At 37.8% G+C, this 20631-nt stretch overlaps 1 protein-coding gene across 1 annotated transcript in view; it reads left to right on the forward strand.

The window, feature by feature from the left end:
• The window catches only part of LOC107296259 (protein kinase C-binding protein NELL1-like), a gene marked incomplete at its 3' end in the record, with an annotated part of 376505 nt that overhangs the window by 209563 nt on the left and 146311 nt on the right, over positions 1–20631 (forward strand). Inside the window, exons 10-11 of the mRNA XM_015825608.1 lie at positions 6808–6881; positions 17667–17766. Coding sequence (XP_015681094.1) covers positions 6808–6881; positions 17667–17766 — 174 coding nt within the window. The remainder of the gene's footprint in view (positions 1–6807; positions 6882–17666; positions 17767–20631) is intronic.

Raw genomic sequence — 20631 nt, forward strand, 5'->3', positions numbered from 1 at the left:
ACGCCTGAAGGCAGGACAAGAAGCAACGGGTGGAAACTAACCAAAGAGAGAAGCAACCTAGAACTAAGGAGAAACTTCCTGACAGTTAGAACAATTAACCAGTGGAACAACCTGCCTCCAGAAGCGGTGAATGCGCCAACACTGGAAGTTTTTAAGAAGAAAGTGGACAGCCATTTGTCCGAAATGGTATAGGGTTTCCTGCCTGAGCAGGAGGTTGGACTAGATGACCTCCTAGGTCCCTTCCAACTTTATCATTATTATTATTATTATTCATCCGTTGCTGAAGAAATTCTTTTTGGATTCTTCCTTGTGCTCAAATTACACCAGCTTGTTTCTTTGTTTCTTTTATCCCTTGTGACAGAATTGTCCTCTCACAATTGAGTCTCTATTTGTCTTGTAATGGCCTCTTTGATTTATATCAATCATGATTTGGAGCAGACTGGTCAACTGAGAAGTCACTTTCTTTCATTTGTCCTCTAGACATTCTGTTGTTTAGTTTATGGTCCTTGGACATCAGAGGCAATGCACATGATTGGTGTAAATCCCTTTATATTCTCATTCTTTTGTAGTATTACATAGTGAAATTCAGTTCCTATCGTAAGGATATATATTACTTATTTTTTATATTCTTCCCATAGATGAGCGGTGTGGTAGCCCAATGGTGAAGACTCTTGCCTCCCACTTGGAAGATTAAATGTTCAATCCTAGGTAGCGGCTGATGTTTCTCTCTTAGCGTACACACACATACACAAATTTGCTACAAACTCTTGTGTGTCAGGAAGGGCATCCTGCCAGTAAATGCTCAGCTGCATCTAGTCACTCCGACTCTACCCTGAATTAAGGGATTACAGGGTTATAAAAAGGAAGATTTTTTTTATTCCACCCATAGATGTCCTGATTCATGACCAGGATTTTCAGTATCATTGTAATTCTAATGATATTCACATCTGGTTTTTTTTGTGGCTCTTCATAGCAAAGCATATTCACCAATGGTAGAAGGCCTTACTAGCATTTCCTTTTGGAAGTTCTCCTACCACTTTAAGCTGAATTGTCATGTTTCAGGTTGCATGCATTTTTCATTCTTTGCAGACTCTTCTCCCAATTTTTCTTCAAGATCTCTGGAGTGCCTCAGTTTCCTCTTCCTGCAGCCTTGGAGACTTGATTGAGGATCAGCTGGATCGCTGCCTATTTAATGATTTTGTGATTTGGGTTCCTAATGTTTACTTGATGAATACTTCTAGGACAGGGGTGTCAAACTGCCGGCCCGCGGGCCGGTTTCATCATACCGGAGCCGCGCCCACCCCATTGCCGGCAATGGCAAAAAAGTTCCGATACATTGTGCACGTCGCGAGTTTGACATGTCTGTTCTAGGATCTGGAAATTATTGACAGAAGAATATGTAACATTGTTGATCATGTCTTGAGTGTATCATATTATTTTATAATGTTCTGTTAGGTGTTCCTGGTTCCTCTCTATACCATTGATCTGAGTCAAAAGTAGTGCTGCTTGGGCTGTTCTGAATCTTCTACTGTATATCAGTGTTTCTCAACCTTGAAAGCTGTAAGTTGGGTGGACTTCAACTCCCACAATTCCCTAGCCACCATGCTAACTAGGGCAGGGCTTTTCAACCTTTTCACCCATTGTACCACTTTTAGGATATGGCAACATCCGAGTACCACCAGTCGCCCAGCAAGGTGTCAAAAACTTGATGACCCAAAAAAAAGGAAAAAAGTGATAAAGTACAGGTAGTCCTCGACTTACAACAGTTCGCTTAGTGACTGTTCGAAGTTACAATGGCACTGAAAAAAGTGCCCCCCAAACCAGAGCCGAGCAAGATACCTGCCTGCCCACTTGGCGGGACTCTTCCTCCTGTCTGAGGTTTTCATTGTTGTGAGCATTTCTGTTGAGGATTGGCTGTGGGGGTGGGGTGGGGGTGTGTTTGGTTTTTATTCCCCCCTGTCTGCTGGGTGGTTGCAGCAGGTTTTGGTCACTTCACATGACCCTGGGACACTGTGACAGTCATAAATATGAATCGGTTGCCAAGCATCTTAATGTAAATCATAAGACCCTGGAGATGCTGCAACATTCCAGCTGATCGATGCTTCTTCTGGGCTCAGAAGAAGCGACAGGATCAGTGCTGCTTTCCAGCTGATTGGTGCTTCTTCAGGGCTCAGCAGAAGCACCAGGATCAGCGCTGAGCTCCAGCTGGAGCCTGGCACTGATCCTGGGACTTCCACTGAGCCCTGACAGCCCTGCAGCTCCAGCCATCTCTCGGTGCTGCCATCAGTGGTGCTGCCACTGGTTCAGCTCATTTCCCTCCCCTGCTACCACTTTTTTAGGATGGTCGCGTACCACCTGCCAGGTGCCAATGTACCACAGGTGGTACCCGTACCTCTGGTTGAAAAGCCCTGAACTAGGGAATTATGGGAGTTGAAGTCCACACGGTTTACAGCTGCTAAGGTTGAGAAACTGTTCTATGTTATTTTCAAGTTTTACTATATCATAGAGTTTTTCATTGACTCCTTTTCCAAGTCTATTGCCAGTGTTTATGTTTACAGCTCTCCACAGTATCACTCTCCCCTTATTTCTGTGAACAAGCTGTTCTTGATCCTTGGCTCCAGGATCATGATGTCAAGTTCCAAGCCTTTAGAGACTTGGCCTCACTGCTCTAGAATCAGCTCTCTTCATCCCTGAGAAAATGTGGTGGCCTTTAAAAAAGTTTCAGGGATGTTTTTATTTGATTAATGGGCTAGTGAAGAGTCAGATTGCTATATCCCATTCTTGTTTATCTGACACTTCTAGGTAAAACTTGTTTTAAATTATGATCAATGAATATATACTGCTTACAAAAATAAAGGGAACGCAAACCCCTTCAGTTCCATGGTAAAATGTTCCCTTTATTTTTGTGAGCAGTATATATTAAGTCCTATTCCAGGATGTTGCTTTAAATCTATAGTTATTGTACAGGTTGTTTTAGCATTAGCTCATTTGTGCTGTTTGTATATTGTAGTTTTGTAATGTTCTGAAGGTTGCACAAATTAGTATCATTTGGTTTGGTGATGTCAGATGGGGGTAAGGTGAGGATTAAGCATATTAGTTTTTAAAATATACACCTGTTCTGATAATGAGAGTTAAAACAATGGCAGTGTAGGATTTGTAAGTGTTTAGGTGTTCTTTTTTTTGTTTGCAGTCCTATTACTTACTTTATGAAGTGAATTCTCACATACATTCACACAATTTAAATTATACAAACAGAGTAAATGCTCAAGCAACCCCTTTCTCTTTTATGTTAGGGAAGGATGATTTGACTTGAAGGCAAGAATCACACCTTCAAATTGAACCTTTGAATCAATGCATGGTGTCTAATTGAATAAGGTACCTTCAAACTGGCTCAGAGAGATTAGAAGACTGGAGAGATACTTGGGGAGTTTTAAAGATGGCTTCCTCATATAACTAATGTGAGGAGCAGATGAGTTGCATGAAAGGGTTTGTCAGACTGACATGAGTTTTGTTACCTATGAAAACACTGCCTGTTCTTTTTTTTTTTTTGCCTGTGCCCTAGTAGAATAGGTTTAGACAGGTTCATTTGGAAGGAAGGAAAAAAATGAGTGGGATAGAGTCCCTCAGATGAATTCTGTCTACTATTTCTTATCTTTTATTGTTTTGAAGTCCATGCCTTCTTATCATATGCTCTCCTTTTGTTTCTTTCTGTTGCTTATTTGTTTTGAGTGAGTCTTAATTATGAATTGGTCTATTTACAAGGAAGCTCAAATACCTTGGCCACCAAATTAGAAGAGAGGACTCATTGGAAAAAAACCTAATGTTGGGAAAGATTGAAGGCAAACGGAGAAGGGGGTGTAGAGAATGAGATTGTTAGACAGTGTCATCAACACAATGAACATGAATTTGGGCAAATTGTGGGAGACAATGGAAGACAGGGGTGGTGGTGTGCTATGGTCCATGGCAGGGGTAGGCAACCTTGGCTCTTTTATGACTTGTGGACTTCAACTCCCAGAATTCCTGAGCCAGTAAAGCTGGCTGAGGAATTCTGGGAGTTGAAGTCCACAAGTCATAAAAGAGCCAAGGTTGCCTACCCCTGGTCCATGGGGTCGCAGAGTCAAAAAGGACTTAGCGATTGAACAATAACAACATCAGCTAATTATGTGAGGATGCTTTTTGATAGACTAGTTTGCATAATGTAAATTGCTTCTTTATATCATTGTGTTACACAAAGCAGACTTCTTTTTTAAAAAATACAGAAAAAGACAATGATCTATGGCAACAAACTTACCAGTTCAAAAAAGCAAGGAAGCAGCACATTCTGAGAACCTATCTTTTAAAGAACTTTTGAAAATGTTTATTTTTCAATGGGTGTCAGATACTTTTTGCATTAGTAAGCACATTTTCTATTTAGCCAAGTGGGAGGTTGCTGTGTTAGCTTTCTTCACATCTACAGTTTCTGTTTTAGAAGAAGTGCAGGGGAAATGTTTCAGAATGAATTGTATAGAACCTTTGATGGTATCCAGTTAAGTATTTGCTGGGCTAATCTCTTTTTTATTTTATTCTGCTCCTAATATTGTAATTTTCGTTGCTACTTTCATCCATTCTTGAAAAAAAGAAAAGAAAACAAATGTAGCTACAAGCATATTGATCTTTTTCCATTAAAGCCCATGATAAAATCTTTTATCAGCTTAATTTGAATGTAATCTTTCTGCTCTGAATTCAGATGTTTGAATCAATTTATATTATGCTTCAGTCTCAAATTCAAATTAGTACTTGGTTGATTTACATGACTGTAATAATGTAGAAAAGTGTGTGTTTGTGTATGTATGCATATATATATATATATTGTCTCTAATTATACTAAAAATGCTAATCCCGGGTATAATGTTGAGAAAAATAGAACACCGGGATAAATATAAAAACAACTGTTGAATAAACTAACAACTGTTTGATAAACTTAGCTTTCGTTGGCTAACTGCCGATATCGTCAGAGTGGAATGCCGGAGGTTCGAAAGCCTGCTTATAAGACCGGCAGTTTGTGCGCTCTGCTCATAGAACGCATTACCGGTCTACCCGCCCCAGTTGACCATATTGCTTCTAATAGTCTTGCATCCGTCTGTATACTCGTAAGCTCAGCGATCATTGCCTCTCTTGTTGTCGCTCTCTTTGCCTGCTTTGGACGTTGCTATAAGATGGTCACCCAGTGCCTCCTGTCCTGTAGCCACCCCCCTGTTGTGAGTGTGGCACCCCACCTCCCATCATTGGCTCCTGTACGAATCATGCTGGGGATTTCTCCCCTTTGCAAGTTGTGGTTCTTTGCTGTTGCATGAGATGGTAACTCTATGTGGTGATTAATTGAGTGCTTATTCAACAGCCAAGCCTCCTTCAACAATCACACGTTCAACCTTGCCGGGGTGGAGGCCATTGCCCAGGATGTCACCAAGGGCGGCCGGTTACTGAAGGAGGCTTGGCTGTCGGATGAGCACTCAATTAATCGCCACATAGAGTTACTGCCTACTTATCAGGCACTAAGGAAGTGGGAACAACAGTGTAACAATCACAACGAGTACAACGGGTGCAGCCTTCGCAAGACCAGAACCGCTGTCTCATGTGGTGGCGCCCTGTTTTTGTACCCCACAGCATGGTGGTGGCCCATTTCCGCACTCCGCAGTGCGATGGCATCCATTTTTACGCCTTGCAGCATGGCAGCAGCCCATTTTTGTGCCCCACGATGTGGCAGCAGCCCATTTTTGCCCCCCAAGATGCAGTGGTGACCCATTTTCATGCCCTAAGGTGCAGCAGCAGCCCGTTTTTGTGCCCTGCGGCCGTGGTGCTAGCACAAGTGACGGGTGTGCATACACACGTGCACGCACTGGCCAGCCTGTCCTGTGGTCCGGTGGCCAGCAGGCCACACCCATTACCAGGCCTTGGCCCACAGGTTGGGGACCCCTGCCTTTAAAGAAAGATCCTCCTGTTAACAGATACCTGGAATTAGAGGCCTGTACATAAAGCAGAACTTTATCCTAAATGGTTATAAATAGTGGATATTTTTGCAACCAGCAGCCTATAAAAGTCAAGTTTAGATAACTTATTTCAATTACTCATTTTAAAAAAGTGACCCATTTGGCAGATAATGCTAAACCTACTTACTTGGCAGTCAGCCTTGCTGAAATTGGTGGAATTTTTTCCCTGCCCAGGGAGGAATTTAAAGACTTACTGTTTATATGGTAGACTCTCTTTTTGGATACTCCATACATCCATATATAACTTTGTTTTTCTGGTAGTGGCTGACACAAGTCTATGTCTATGTCTATGGAAGTTGCTTCTGTTTAACTGCAAATAGTTCTGAAGTTTCTTCTTTAGTATATGGGGCTAATCTAATCCATATATTAGGACCCATTGCTCAGCATTCTGCTTAGTTATTTCTGAATGATGGCCCATTTTTCACATTCTATTTAATTTTTTCTTACGAGCATTTTTAACACAAATGTACTTGATCCTACAGAATGTCACTGCCATGAGCAATTCTGTTAATGAATCGAATTCAATATTTGTTCCAGATCGGCTTTTACTTCAGGTCACTAAGTAGCTAGTTTGTCATTGTGAGTGGTAAAATGTTTCAAAATAATAGTGTTTGTAATGAATTTACTATTGCAGTCAAAATAAATGAGAGCAATTAACGCTGACTGCTACTGAAAGCAAAGTGATGACATCATATTTACTTAAGCAATATTGTTTCTATTAAAGTGTATAATTTATATACTCTTAGGACTAAATAGTAATGTCTGGTTTGTTTGTTTTTAGCAAAATGCATGTATGGAGATAAAGTGTTGGCAGAAGGGCAGAAGATTTTAATCAAGAACTGCAGAGAATGTCATGTAAGTTTTTTTTTTAATTATTTGGCTGCAATCCTATGCATTACGCTTCCCCATTAAAGTTTCTTCAGAATAAACATGCATATCATTGTGCAATAAATACTTACAAGTTTTCAGCAATGTGCAAACTTTGTAAGTAACAATAGCATATGAAAATATTCACACATATATTTATAAGTCTTTGGGTGGAAAAAGTACACAGGCCCATCATACAGTATGTGTTTTTATCATTTAGGAAGTTGTTTTTATCCCTCCCTACATCAGGAGCTCTGACAACAGATTTATTTTTTACCCTGTTGTTATACATATCAGTATGTTCATAAACACTCATTCACACATTCCACATCTCTTTCCCTTCCTTGTAAAGGTTTTTGATTCTTATATGCTGATTTCTGAAAAAACTACTCATCAGTTTATTTTGCCAGGCTTTAATATGGCAAAATTGAATAGGTTTCTAAAAATGTGTTGATGGACTGATTTCAAAATGATAAGTCGAGACAGACCTGGTTTGTACATGAACAGGAGACACCAGGAAATAATAGAACTACAGGCTAGACTGGGAAGTCAGGAGAAAAAAAGAACATGAAAGAAATTAGCAGCAAGCTGTTTTGGAATGATTACTGAAAAAAAAATACATGGAAATCCCTGAACTCACCAGGAACTGAGCTGGACATGAAGGAGAATTTATTATTAAGTAAACTTGAGTTCTTCAACAAAATTAGTAAGACTAGGTGATTCTTGGAAAAATTTGCCCGCAAATTTGATGAGACAATGTGAAACTCTCAATATGGGATTCTGTTAGGGTTAGGACTGAAGTTTGGGTTAGATTGGAGCATATTCTGTGAAACAGAATTTCCTTTAGAAAAAGAAGTTCTATGGCAGGTGTGCAGGAAGGCCTCAATTTTAAAAAATAGCAGGAAAGGTAGTTTGTAAACTACCACCTTCTGCTATTCTTTGGCTTCACTATCTTATTATACAGAAAGCAGGCTATCTCTTTTAACTTCCATTTATAAAAGTATCTATCATAGTCTTTTTAAAGATTGCAATCTAAAAATAACGGGAGAAAAAAGATTTTAACTTGTGAAAGTAGTGGGGAAAACTTTTCATTAGTTGAAAAAAAAGGGAACAAAGCTGCTTAAAATTCATTAAAGCTACCTCCAGTCTCAGAACAGCCAATTTCACTCGGCTATAAAAATTACAGTAACTTAAAAAGTAGAGAAAGCTATATTTATCCTCTCTGCTTGATCTCCTTGGATTTGTAATAATGGACGCTGCCTTTATCACATATTAGCTCTGAGTAGGTAAGCAATGGAAATGAGCATCCATTTTAATTAAATGACAATTAATGCAGCAATTAACCTAAAAATAAGAAAAGAATAAAAAGTCAATTAGGACATTACACAGGAAATGATAGGGAAATAAATGTATTTAGAAACTTTAAATTGAAGAAAAGGTTATGAACCGAATGTGGTTGTGAAAAAAGTGGTGTGGAGCTGAAAAATCAAAGATGTTTAATAAGCAAACAGATTTTAGGTGAAAGTAAAGTGAAAAACAACAGAAATAAACAAAAGAAGATTGCTAAGTAGGACCGGGAAAGTACCTGAGGATTGGAAAAGGGCTGATGTGGTTCCCATCTTCAAGAAAGGGGAAAAAAAACGCACCCAAGAAACTACAGACCAATCAGTCTAACATCAATACCTGGGAAGATCCTAGAAAAGATAATAAAAAAATATCATTCTTCGACAAAGTGACTAAACTAATAGACCAGCGAAATACTGTGGACATAGTATACTTAGACTTCAGTAAAGCATTTGATAAAGTTGACCACAACCTACTCCTTGGTAAGCTAGAAAAAAGGTGGAATAGACAACATCACCACCAGATGGATCTGTAGCTGGTTGGCAAACCATACTCAACGAGTAGTCCTCAACGGCACTATATCCACATGCAGAGAAGTAAGCAGTGGGGTACCACAAGGTTCCATCTTAGCCCCAGTACTCTTCAATATCTTCATCAATGACTTAGATGAGGGAATTAAAGGGGAACTCATCAGATTTGCAGATGACACCAAACTGGCAAGAGCAGCCAACACCCCAGAAGACAAACTCAGGATCCAAAAAGATCTTGACAAACTTGAACAATGCGCCCTGTCCAACAAAATGAGTTTCGATTTGGAGAAAAGTGAAGTTTTACATTTAGGTAGGAAAAATCAAAGGTACAAATACAGATTGGGCAAGACCTGATTTAAAAACAGTAACTGTGAGAGGGACCTTGGAGTCCTAGTGGGTGATCACTTAACCATGAACCAGCAGTGCGTAGCAGCAGCCAAAAAAGCTAATGTAATCCTGGTTTGTATAAACAGGCATAGAATCAAAATCATGCGAGGTATTAGTACCACTTTATAAAACCCTAGTAAGACCACACCTGGAATACTGCAGCCAATTTTGGTCACCATATCACAAAAAAGATGTTGAGAGTTTAGAAAAAATTCAGAGAAGAACAACTAAGATGATCAAAGACCTGGCTAGTCTAAAGCAAAGAAGAAATAGGGGAGACATGATAGTAGTATTCCAGTATTTGAGGGCTGCCACAAAGAAGAGAGGATCATGAAACAATGGTTGGAAACTGTTCAAAGAGAGAAGCAACCTGGAATTAAGGAGAAACTTCCTGAAGTGAGGACAATTAACCAGTGGAATAGCTTGCCCCCAGAAATCATGAGTGCTCCATCACTGGAGATTTTTAAAAAGAGGCTAGACAGTCACTTGTCTGAGATGGTATACTCTGTTTCCCCAAAAGTAAACCCACCCCCGAAAGTAAGCCGCAACTGATTTTTTGGGGGGTGGACCTAATATAAGCCCTCCCCCCAAAAGTAAGCCTACTTAAGGTCTGCACGGACAGCCTGCCTGTGATGAGGTGAAGCTGATGTAGGAGGGTGGATCTGACCCACGGTACCGGTATACCAGTTCCTTACTGCTGCTCGGCTTGTTCCGAGGCATCATGGCAGTGGCATTGGGTGCAACATGTGAGGCGGCAAAGAGCTGGTTTTGGCGCAACATGGCTATTTGCCGCTGGCCACGGCCATTTGCCACTTTGCGCATCGTGTCCAATGCCATTGCCATGAGGCCTGGCGGATCCTCCCTCCTTCTGACCTATGTACTGTTATACCAGTTCCCTACCATTGTCCAGCTTGTTCCGCGGCCTCATGGCAGCAGCATTGGGCAGAAGGTGGCAAATGGCTGGTTTTGGAACGACATGGCCATTTGCTGCCTTGCGCATCATGCCCAATCCACTGTCAGGCCTACCATATGTTAAGTCTAACCCCCACTGTCCCCCAACCCTAATGGGAGATGGGAAGCCCTGGGGAAAAAAACAGAAAAATGTGGGTGAAAAAACCCACAGTTTTCTCGTTTGTTTCCAAACTGCTTTGGAAATAAATGGGAAAAACCATTTTTTTCCCACCTAAGCTTTTCTGTTTTTTCCCCCCAGGGTTTCCCATCTCCCATTAGTGTTGGAGGGCAGTGGGGGTTAGAGTTAACATATGGTAGGCCTGGGTACGGCCTTGCATGGGTCAGATGGGGGGAATCTGCCAGGCCTCATGGCCGTGCCCTTGGCAAGCACAATGTAGCTCGGCCAAAAGTGGCTGTGGAACAAGTGAGGCAGGTTCCCCCCTCACCTGCCCAGTCTTTTCTATGTCAGACAACTTCGCAGCTCTGCCTACGGAGCCACCAAAGCGGCAGGTGGAGTGCTGGAGGCTCGGGAAGGGAGGGTGGTGAATTCCCCCCAGGAATTGCATTTCTTTCCTTACCTGACTCCCAGACCCGTGCCGTTTATCCTTTGTGATCCACCGCTGCCGCATGCAGGGAAACAAAAGGGTTTTGGGGAAAAACAAAGGTCAATCAATCAATTTCAACTTCTTGTGAAAAAAAAAAGTTCTCATGAAGTTGGAATTGATTGATTGACCTTTCTCCCCCCCCCCAAAAAAAAACTTATTTTATTTATCTGCACACAGTGGCGGCGGATCACGAAGGAGAAATGGCATGAGGCTGGGAGTCAGGTAAGCAAAGAAAAGCAATTCCTGGGAGAGAAAGGATTTCTTTCCTTACCTGCCCCACTTGTTCCAAGGCCGCTTTTGGCTGAGCTGCATTGCACTCACCAATGGCCCGCCCACCCTCCCCGAACCTCTGGAACTCCACCTGCTGCTTTGGTCAGTCTTGCGGGCCCCATCTCGGCACCCTACCCACCGCCACCCAGCATGGCCACACTGCACAGGGTAAGGTTGTCCCTGCCCCTGCCAAAATGCCCTTGCCTCCCCCAAGCGTTTTTTTTACTAACCTACCTTTCAGCTGCATTGTGTTTCTCCGTTTGCTTCTCAGTCTTCGCCGTGTGTTTGTGAGACTACTGGTAAAAAAAAGTTCAATCAGACTTTCTAACTTCTTAAGATCTCGTGATCTCAATGCGACTTGTTCATGTGACTACCTGGGCAACTGCTGTGTGATAGTACTTGCACAAGGCACTCAGTATTCCAGATACGTCTACCAGCCCTAAAGGGTTATCTATTTCTGCACTAACAATGCAGACAGAAGTCAATGCCATTTGTAATGACTGTAATAGAATTAATCCATACTATTCTGGATTAGAGCAAATGGTTTTATTGATTTCTAAGTGGAAATGAATAAAGCACCGGAGTGTATTATTTATTTCATTTCATTCTATCTTTATAGGAGCCCCTCAAAGATTGGAACACTGCTATCATGTCTCCTCTAATCCTTTTTTTTTTGCTCATTCTTTCTCAACATCTTTTTAAAAATGTAGTAACCAGAATTGGATGCAGTATTCCAAATATGGAACTGTGTGGAACCAGAACTATTCCAAATATACGATCCATATATCTCCATTAGAATAGATTTTGGTTAGTCTTATCCTTAATTTTTAGTCTATTTCCCTTGAAGTTAGAATATTCTTCATGTCTAAAAAAAATCGGTTTGGTAATTTCTTTTTATTTCGTCAATTTCCCCATGTTCCATTACTAAGTGTCCAGGATAGACGGAATGCTTGACTTTGATAAGAGGGCATCATTGACCACTGTGTTCAGAGAGTCTTTTTTCTCCAAGATTACCATCACTTTATTTTTTTTTAAATTAAACTATAATCCATACTTTTCACTTGTTTTTGTTTTATAAATTAGAAGCCTTGGATTCTCTTTGTAAGTTTCTTATTTTCATAGTACCTATTGACAGTCCTGGTGCAATGTTTGGTTCATCAAATATTTTCTCAGTATAGATGTTGAAAAGGAGCAGTGATAGGATACACTCTTGATGCATTCCTTTTTGGACTGAAAAATCTTTTGAAAAATGTCTTTTAGTTTTAAAAGAAGTTTACTCCCAGTACAGATTCATTATAATTCTAATGTCTTTGTCATCCATCCCAATTTGCTCCAAAGTTTTGATCAACATTTCATGATTTATAGAATCAAAGGCTTTTCGGTAATTGACAAAGCATAAAGAGATGCCTTTTTGTTTTTTTAAAAATGATTTCTTGATTCTTGTTTTCTAGTTGAAAATGTCGTCCCTAGTGCCACCATTTCATAAATATGCTCTGAACTTCACTTATTGCATTATTGAACTATCCTGGGTTTTTTAAGAAATTAACTTTTAATAACATTTTTGCTGCATGTCTGACTAATGGGATTCAGTGTTCAGTTCTTGCTTTCTTAGGAATTGAAATAAAAGTTGAGTGTTAGAGTCTTTTGGCAAATAGTTTTTTTTACCCTTTTCCCTCATTTTCATCATTGCTAAAATGTCTTCTGTCATCTAAACTTCCTTCGTTTTGCTTCTTACCTTTAGTTAGTTACTTTCTGCATTTTTAAAGTGCATTTATTGCCTGGTAAATAACATTGACTGTTTTTCTAATCTACAATAACAGTTTGGTCTTTATTATCTTTTTCAAAATATTGTAAAATTATTTAAATGTTTTTTTATGTTTATTTTTGCATATTTCAAAATGTTTCTTTGAAACATTCTATTTTTTCTAATATTCTTGTTTTTATACTCAATTTTATTATAACAGGGCTGTAATTGGAATAAATATCTACATCAGGACACGTCTTAATAGAATTCTTAAATCTATATTTTATCATAACACAGTCTATTTGGTTCCTTGTTGCATCTTTTGATTTTTTTTTTAAGTACATAATCTTCTGTCTAGTTGCTGGAACATAGAACTAAGTATGGAAAGGTTCAAACTTTTGAAATAATAGAAAGATTCAGGCTCCTCAAAAAACTATCTTATGCCTTACACCATTTTTTAACCTTACAGTAGATATTTTTTACTCTACTTTCACATTTAGATATCCCATAATAATTAGGTTCATAGACTTTGCTTCTTGTATTGTTTCATAAAACTCTTCTTGGTTTGAATGATTTCCTACTGAGAGAATAAATTCAGATTACAAATCTATAATATTACTACAGTGAAAGGTTTGACATCAGTTTTGGTTATGATTATTTTGTTATTTAGTGGCTAGAAGCCAATCACTGTTTATACCAAGTGATTTTTTATGGTAATGGCAGTATTGTTTGTATTGGAAATACAGCTGGAATAGATCATGATATATTTCTCTTCCTTGTGTATGCTGTACTCATCAATGTCTACTTTCAGGGCAACATTTTCTTCTAAAACATTATTAGTTTTTTTCCAGATTGGTGAGGGTTTCTGACATTCCATATGGTTGTTTCAAAAAGATTTGTTCTGATTTTCAAAATACCTATTGGAATACATGAAAAAAATCTTCTCTTCAAGGTTTAAGATTGCATTTACAGCACCTATCTTACAACCAGCATCTTCAGACTCTTTTCTGTACCTTTGTAATTGTGTAAGTTGCAGGCACTCAACTATACTATCTATACTGTTCCTTCTGTTGTTTCCAGTTATGATTGATGATGGGAAAAATAGTGAGGGCCCAAGCCTCTTTCACATTTCATGCCACTGACCAAATCTGATTCGTTCTTCTGTCCTTAGGAATATTTTCTCATTCCCAGGGCCAAGCAAGTGTCCTTGAATTCATCCATACAAGCAGCCATAGAACACACATTTTGCTATTTCTTCCAGATGGTCTGTTGATCTTCACAAATGTCCATTAGAATATCCCGGGGAGTGTAAGAGGGACAGGGGCTTCATTTGTCCCCCAGTAAACATTATTATTTCACTATAATCTATTTATACAGAACCCTTGGAAAAGACAAAGAAGGTAAAAAAGATTATATTAATAAAAAAAAGGATTAGGGCTGCAGTCAGCCTTTTCTATTAGAAGTTGCCCTGATCTATTGGACTGTGCAGTTTGGACTGTGTAGCATTGTACAATAAAAATATTGTTATATGAAACCCACCTGATTTTCAAAATACAAAAGATGTGCTTATCTATTATAACTCTGTGGTTGCATACATATGTTTGCATGGCAGTATGCAAAGCATATTGTATGTGTACACTATAACTTGAATGTACCTGGTTGTTATGCTGGCAATACTGCTGACTTCAGGACGTTAATTTATCATCCTTTTTCCCCAGATGAATTTTTCTCCAGCTTAAGTCAGAAATTTTAATACTTCTGAGTCCTGTAGGGATGTGAAAGCTCAACGAATTGTTTTTCTTCTGAAAGTCTTAGTATCAAGAATGTATTAAGATAATTGAATTTGGAGCTGGAGTGACATAATTTTTTTACACATTGCACTGAACACACACTAATCCATATTATATGTTATAACAAAACATGAAAAATCATTTCTAAATTTTGCAATTGTATTCTTTGTAAAATTGGAATAGTCATATCAAATATGTAATAATAGTTGAGAAAATCAAAATGGTTGGAGGCATCAGGCATGTTTAATTCAGTGAGGAGAAGATACAATAGCTATCTACAAATATGTGAAGAACTGCATGTAGAGATCAGGATGGAATTGTTCAGAGTTGTTCCAGGAGAAGAGAGAGTGGGTTTTAATTACAAGGAAGTAGATTTTGATTGGACAACAGGAAAAATGTCCTTATGGCAAAGGCTGTTCAACAATGGAACAGATGGTCTTAGGACTGTCATTTGATGGAGAAGATGGACTCTGCTTGATTTGAAACATTTAAGCTATAATAGTAGATTGGAATATATGCTCTCCTTTCCTGGCTGTATATTCCATAATTAAGAGAAATTTAGAAAACAGTTGGAGAATATACAGGGAAATATAAATGATGAAGTTCGGGGCCAGACACATTTCAAGTATTGAACTCCTCTTATTTATGGAGCATTCATTAGTCTTTTCAGAGAAATTTAACCATTATGGTTAGTATTTATTTTATTATTTATATACTAGACAATGAATATATCATGAAATAATTTTTCATTACATTAATTTATATCTCACCAAGTTCCTATTGCTGCTTATTGCAAACTTAGTTTGACATAATTTGTATCACATCCCTTAATGTTTTACTTGAACTAGATTTTAGGATTTTCTGGTTTATTTTTATTTTCAATATTTTAGACCACATGAGGTAAACCTATGTAAAATTTTCTCTCTATAAATAGTTTTCCTTTTGTTATGTGCTTTTTGTTTGTAAAATAAAAGGAATGTAATGTATCCTACTTAGTCTTTCAGTTTGAAGTGTTTTCAGTTTTAAACTTTTAAAAATAACTTTGGCTTATTGTGCTAAAATAATGGAAAATACTTAGACATTTACAAAAATATATTTGTTGTGCAGAGATATGGGTTGAATTCATAGCCATAATGAACAGAATTACATGAATTATACTATTAGTGGCACAAATGCTTCATTATGAACAAGTTGATCACAATGAGAGGCAGACTCTGTTTTTCTATTTGCCTGGTCATGTCTTCAAGGATTGTGTAATATACACATACAATATGCTATACATACTGTCGTGCAGAAGTTTTTTTTGTTTTTTTCCTGGGCTTGTGTATCTGTCCTCCATACCTACTGCATGTTCCATGGAAAGACCCATATTTTAAAGGAGATCAGAGTTGCAAAAATGTGTAACATTCATGCTCTGAATTAATTTTTTTTAGAATACAGTCTGAAAGAACTGCTAACATTTAAGATCCCTGCATCACTAGAAAAGGTTGCCTTTTTCATTTCAGCATTTAAAAAGTAGACATTGCATTTTGGGCAAAAGTATTATAGTGACATGGTTTTTTTGTACTGTGTACAGGGATCCATTGTTGTATTTACTTGTTGGTTGTTTTTTTTTTTCATTTATGTAGTCACCCTTCTTATCAAAGCAGCTCTGGGTGATGAATAACATTACAAAGTAAAAACAATATTAAAACTAATAAAACACACAGCACAACATCCAAGAAAAACGACAGCTTGGAATACAGACAAGCAGCAAACAATATTAACCATCTGGGCTTCACTCATTTCCCGTGTCTGAGAAAATAGGCAGGTCTTCAGCATTTTTTGGATGACCAGCGGTGTTGGAGATAATCTGATCTCAGGTGATAAGGTTTTCTGGAGAATAGGTGCCAGGACAAGAAGGCAAGCTTCCTTGATCCTGCAAGCTGTCTTCTTTAATTGACAAGACCTAACATACACTTCCTGTTAGACCGAATAGGATGGCTACAAGCCACTAAAGCAGTGGTTCTCAACCTGTGGGTCGGGACCCCATTTGGGGTCGATCGACCATTTCACAGGGGTTGCCAAGCAAGGCTGTCCGCCATTTTTTTTGTCCGCCAATTTTTTTGTCCACCATTTTTTTCCCCTTTTCCGGCGGGTGCCTTACCTCCCTTGGGCTGGGCCAGCTGGTGGTCGGCCTGCTCTGTCTCTGCCGCTTGCCAGCTACGCCTCAGCCGGCGCAGGGGGCGGAACCACGCATGCGCGGCACTCCCGGGCAGGGAAAGTCCTCGACTTACGACCGGTTGGATAGTCCTCAACTTATGACCGGTTTAGTCCTCAACTTACGACCGGTTTAGTCCTCGACTTACGACCGGTTTAGTCCTCGACTTACGACCGGTTGGGGTCGCGGCATTAAAAAGGTTGAGAACCACTGCACTAAAGGCTAATGATTTGTCGATAATTAAGAAAATACTGGACTGTGTGGAAATGGATAGAGTCACATTGAGAATTAAAGGCAAAGAAGATACAGAATACTTTCAAACATGGAATTTATTCTATCAGTGGTTGGAAAAACAATACAGAGAGTAAGAACTTAACTTTTATGACTAAGCAAAAATCAGCCTAGACAACACGTTGTTCATTAAGCACAAATGAATTGTAATGATAGAAAATTAATAAAATACTTTTTTAAAAAAAAAAGAAAGGAAAAGGAAAATATTTGTTTGTGACTCATATAATAAAATGTGTGCATGAACTGTATAGATTGAAGAATGCCAAATTTCTAGATTCTGAATTTTGCAATAGATTAAAATGAAACCATAAATTGAAGCTCAAATTTAGGTCTAAAGTGACTTCAGTAACAAATGAAACAAATAATAACAATAAAAACCAATAGCATCATAAACAACAAATAATCAATGGAAAATTGATTCATGAAAATAGTTAAATGGAATATAGAAAGTATAATAAGCTGTGCAGTCTTGAATTTAAGAATAATGCTATTTTTAACTTTGGCAATACAAATGGTGTTGTGTGAAATGTGTTTAGCTTATGAAATGTATCTGACAGTTTATAATGTTGTTGGTAAAGATCATTCATGCTATACCTTCAGAACTATGAGTCGACCCCGTAACTTTCATTTTTATTACTTATGAATCATTGTTTATTTTCAGAATGGAATTTTAGTAAAAATAACAGAGACCTGTCCTCCATTGAACTGCTCAGAAAAAGACTATGTACTCCCAGAGAATCAGTGCTGCAGTGTTTGTAAAGGTAAGTAAGATGCTGCATGGATTTTTTGACAATTTAAGCAGTTTTTGAGTAGTTTATTGAATTTAGAGTGGAAGAATTTTATAGGTTCTATGTTGTTTCTATGAACAGATTTTATTTGTCTAAATGGAGTTTCTAGACATAGAATCAGAAAACAACATTATTATTCCACTAAGCAGGGCTTTTTTTATTTTAGAACACCCAGAACGGAGTTCCGGCACCTTTTTTGGATGGAACCTTGTAGGGTAGGCAAGGCGGGTTGTATGAAGTGTGTGAGTTCTGGCACCTTTTTTTTTTTTAAGAAAAAAAGCACTGCTACTAAGAATAAGAAAACCATATAGGAGAACCACACAGGGTTTCATCTTATAGGCATACACAATTTCCCAGCATTCCCCACATCACACCACTTAAATTAAGTTAAAACATAGCTGAATTTCAGAATTTTAAGCTAGAAGGTGCATTTAATGATGATTATGACAATGATTTGCCCCCCAAAAGATCTCTGCTACTATTTCTACCCTAATTCTTTAAAATAAGATATGGGCCAAAAAATGATTCCCATGTGTTTTGATGGCATCATACAATCCCAGTCTCTCAAATGTTGCTGTGTTCCGTGAACGAAGCCTGAAGTTATAATTTTTCCACCCAGTGTGGTTTAAAAACAGCAGAATCACAAAATTATGAAATATATTAAAACATGAGCCATCAAGGAAACATTATTAAGGCCATGCATCAAGAAATCTGTTTATTTTTAACAGCTAAGTTTATCCAAATGCTAAAATAAATAAAACCGTGACACCTATCTAATATCAGCAGGAAATATATTTCTATCAGATGGATGCTAACTGCAGGAGGAACTTGGTTATTAGTAATTATTCATCATGGTTGCATCACAAAGCAGTGGGATCTGTAGCATATAGAGAAAGGTATATGGAAGAAAGCAGTCCTTAAAAACACCCAGATACCAAGCCATTTAGAGATTGTAAAGTAAACCCAAATCTGAACCCCACATTAATCAAAAAAGCCAATTGGCTCAAATCAAAGAAATATATTTATATTACGTTAAAAATTTGGTAGTAATATTTAATTTTCTGAGGCAATTAATAGAATAAAATATGGCAGTGAAAAATAAATGTTTATTTCTACTTAATAACAGCATTTCTTCCAGATGTGTTATTTTTAGTATTGCCATATATAACTATATTTCAGTTAGTGCTCTATTATAGCTGTATTTTGAATTCTGTCGATATAATTTCAGGACTCTCAGGTATAAGGCTGGTGTTTCAGCAGGATTTATAGAATTTTTCCAAACCTAGTCTGAAAGTAGTACATTCATAATTATCAAACACCTCACTTGTAATTTTTTTCCCCATTTTTGTATATAAAAATGATGTATAATAATTCTAAGTATTCAGATTGATATGTAATTATTGTTACAGTTAATTCTCTTTTGCTATTTTTAAAAACTAAAATAACTGAGAGTATAATTTATCTCTGTAAGCCACATGGAGTCAACGAGAATGAGTTGAGCACCCATTTAAATTTTCTTAAAAAATAAATAAAAAATAAATAAGTAGAATAATGCAATAATTTCTTCGTGGCAACCAGAGTAGGTTTTTCACTGTTGCCACAATTTAGGACTGGAGTATGTGTGATAATGTGTGTGTGATAATGTGTGTGTGAAAAAAGTTTTACCACATCATTCTGTGTGGTATTTGGTGTTTTAGAATTAAACATATATCTATTGATCTTTTACAATCTGCTCAGAAATAACTTTCATTGTTATGACTGAGATTTGTGGTCACCTATAGCTGAAATATCTTTAAAATGGGACTTATTTTGGAACAGATTTTAATACGATTGGGTTACTGTCTATATGGAAACATGCAATGAAATGTCTTCTATTAATCCTTATAATTTACTTACATAAAAAGATTTATAATTTATTTGAGTGGCTGCTTTAGGAGACACATTAGAGAGCAGCGTTCTCACCTCTTTGAATTTAGTCCTAAGACTAGACTATTTCTACGGAATACAGTAGACATAAAATTCTAGCAAATTGCTGTGGGAGATATTAAATCTAGTGAACTGTTGTGAGACCTGAATTATTTCTACAACTTAATTTTTATTAAATATTAGATAGATGCTGAAAAATATGAATTTAATCACTCTGCTGCAAGAAATGAGGGTTGCCTACTTACAAAGAATTCTTCCAGACACAATTTTTCTTCTCAGGAACAGCTGTTTGAATTCACATAATGTGCATGTACTTATCTGTCAGGTATTTGTCAGAATGACATGCAAATATGTAAACTAAATGTTTGTGCTGAACACAATAGGAAAGATAGGCTTGTGATGTTTTTTCTTTTTCTGTTTTTAGGAAAGGGAGAAAAAAAAAGTTCTAGTGGCCTCTTATTAGGCGTAACCTTTTCCAAGACTGGATCTTGGGCCTGCCATCATCAATGGAGTATACTTAGAGCAAAAGCTCATTTGAATTTACTGCTTAAACTAAAGTTATCCAGGGTCCCTAGTCCCATTAATTAAAGTATATAAAGCTAAGGTTACCCCTATGCTCTTGTATGGAGCAGAAATTTGGGGTCTATACTCAACCACAGTTCTAGAACAAACACAGTCCCAGCATTTGAGATGTATTTTGGGTATAGATCTAAGAACATCTGCTTCAGCAGTTAGAGCTAAATTGGGAATTCATACAATTGATGCATTATCCAAAATTAGAGCATATAACTACTGGCATAAAGTCAATGAAATGGAGACTGATAGACTCCCCAAGGTATGTCTACTAGAGCAAATAAAATCACAATCACAAATCTCCGGGTCACCAAACTAACAAATTTTGTAAGAAGCTAT

Source organism: Protobothrops mucrosquamatus, unplaced genomic scaffold (genome assembly GCF_001527695.2).
Source record: "Protobothrops mucrosquamatus isolate PMUCROS unplaced genomic scaffold, P.Mucros_1.0 scaffold2711, whole genome shotgun sequence".
Classification (NCBI taxonomy): domain Eukaryota; kingdom Metazoa; phylum Chordata; class Lepidosauria; order Squamata; family Viperidae; genus Protobothrops; species Protobothrops mucrosquamatus.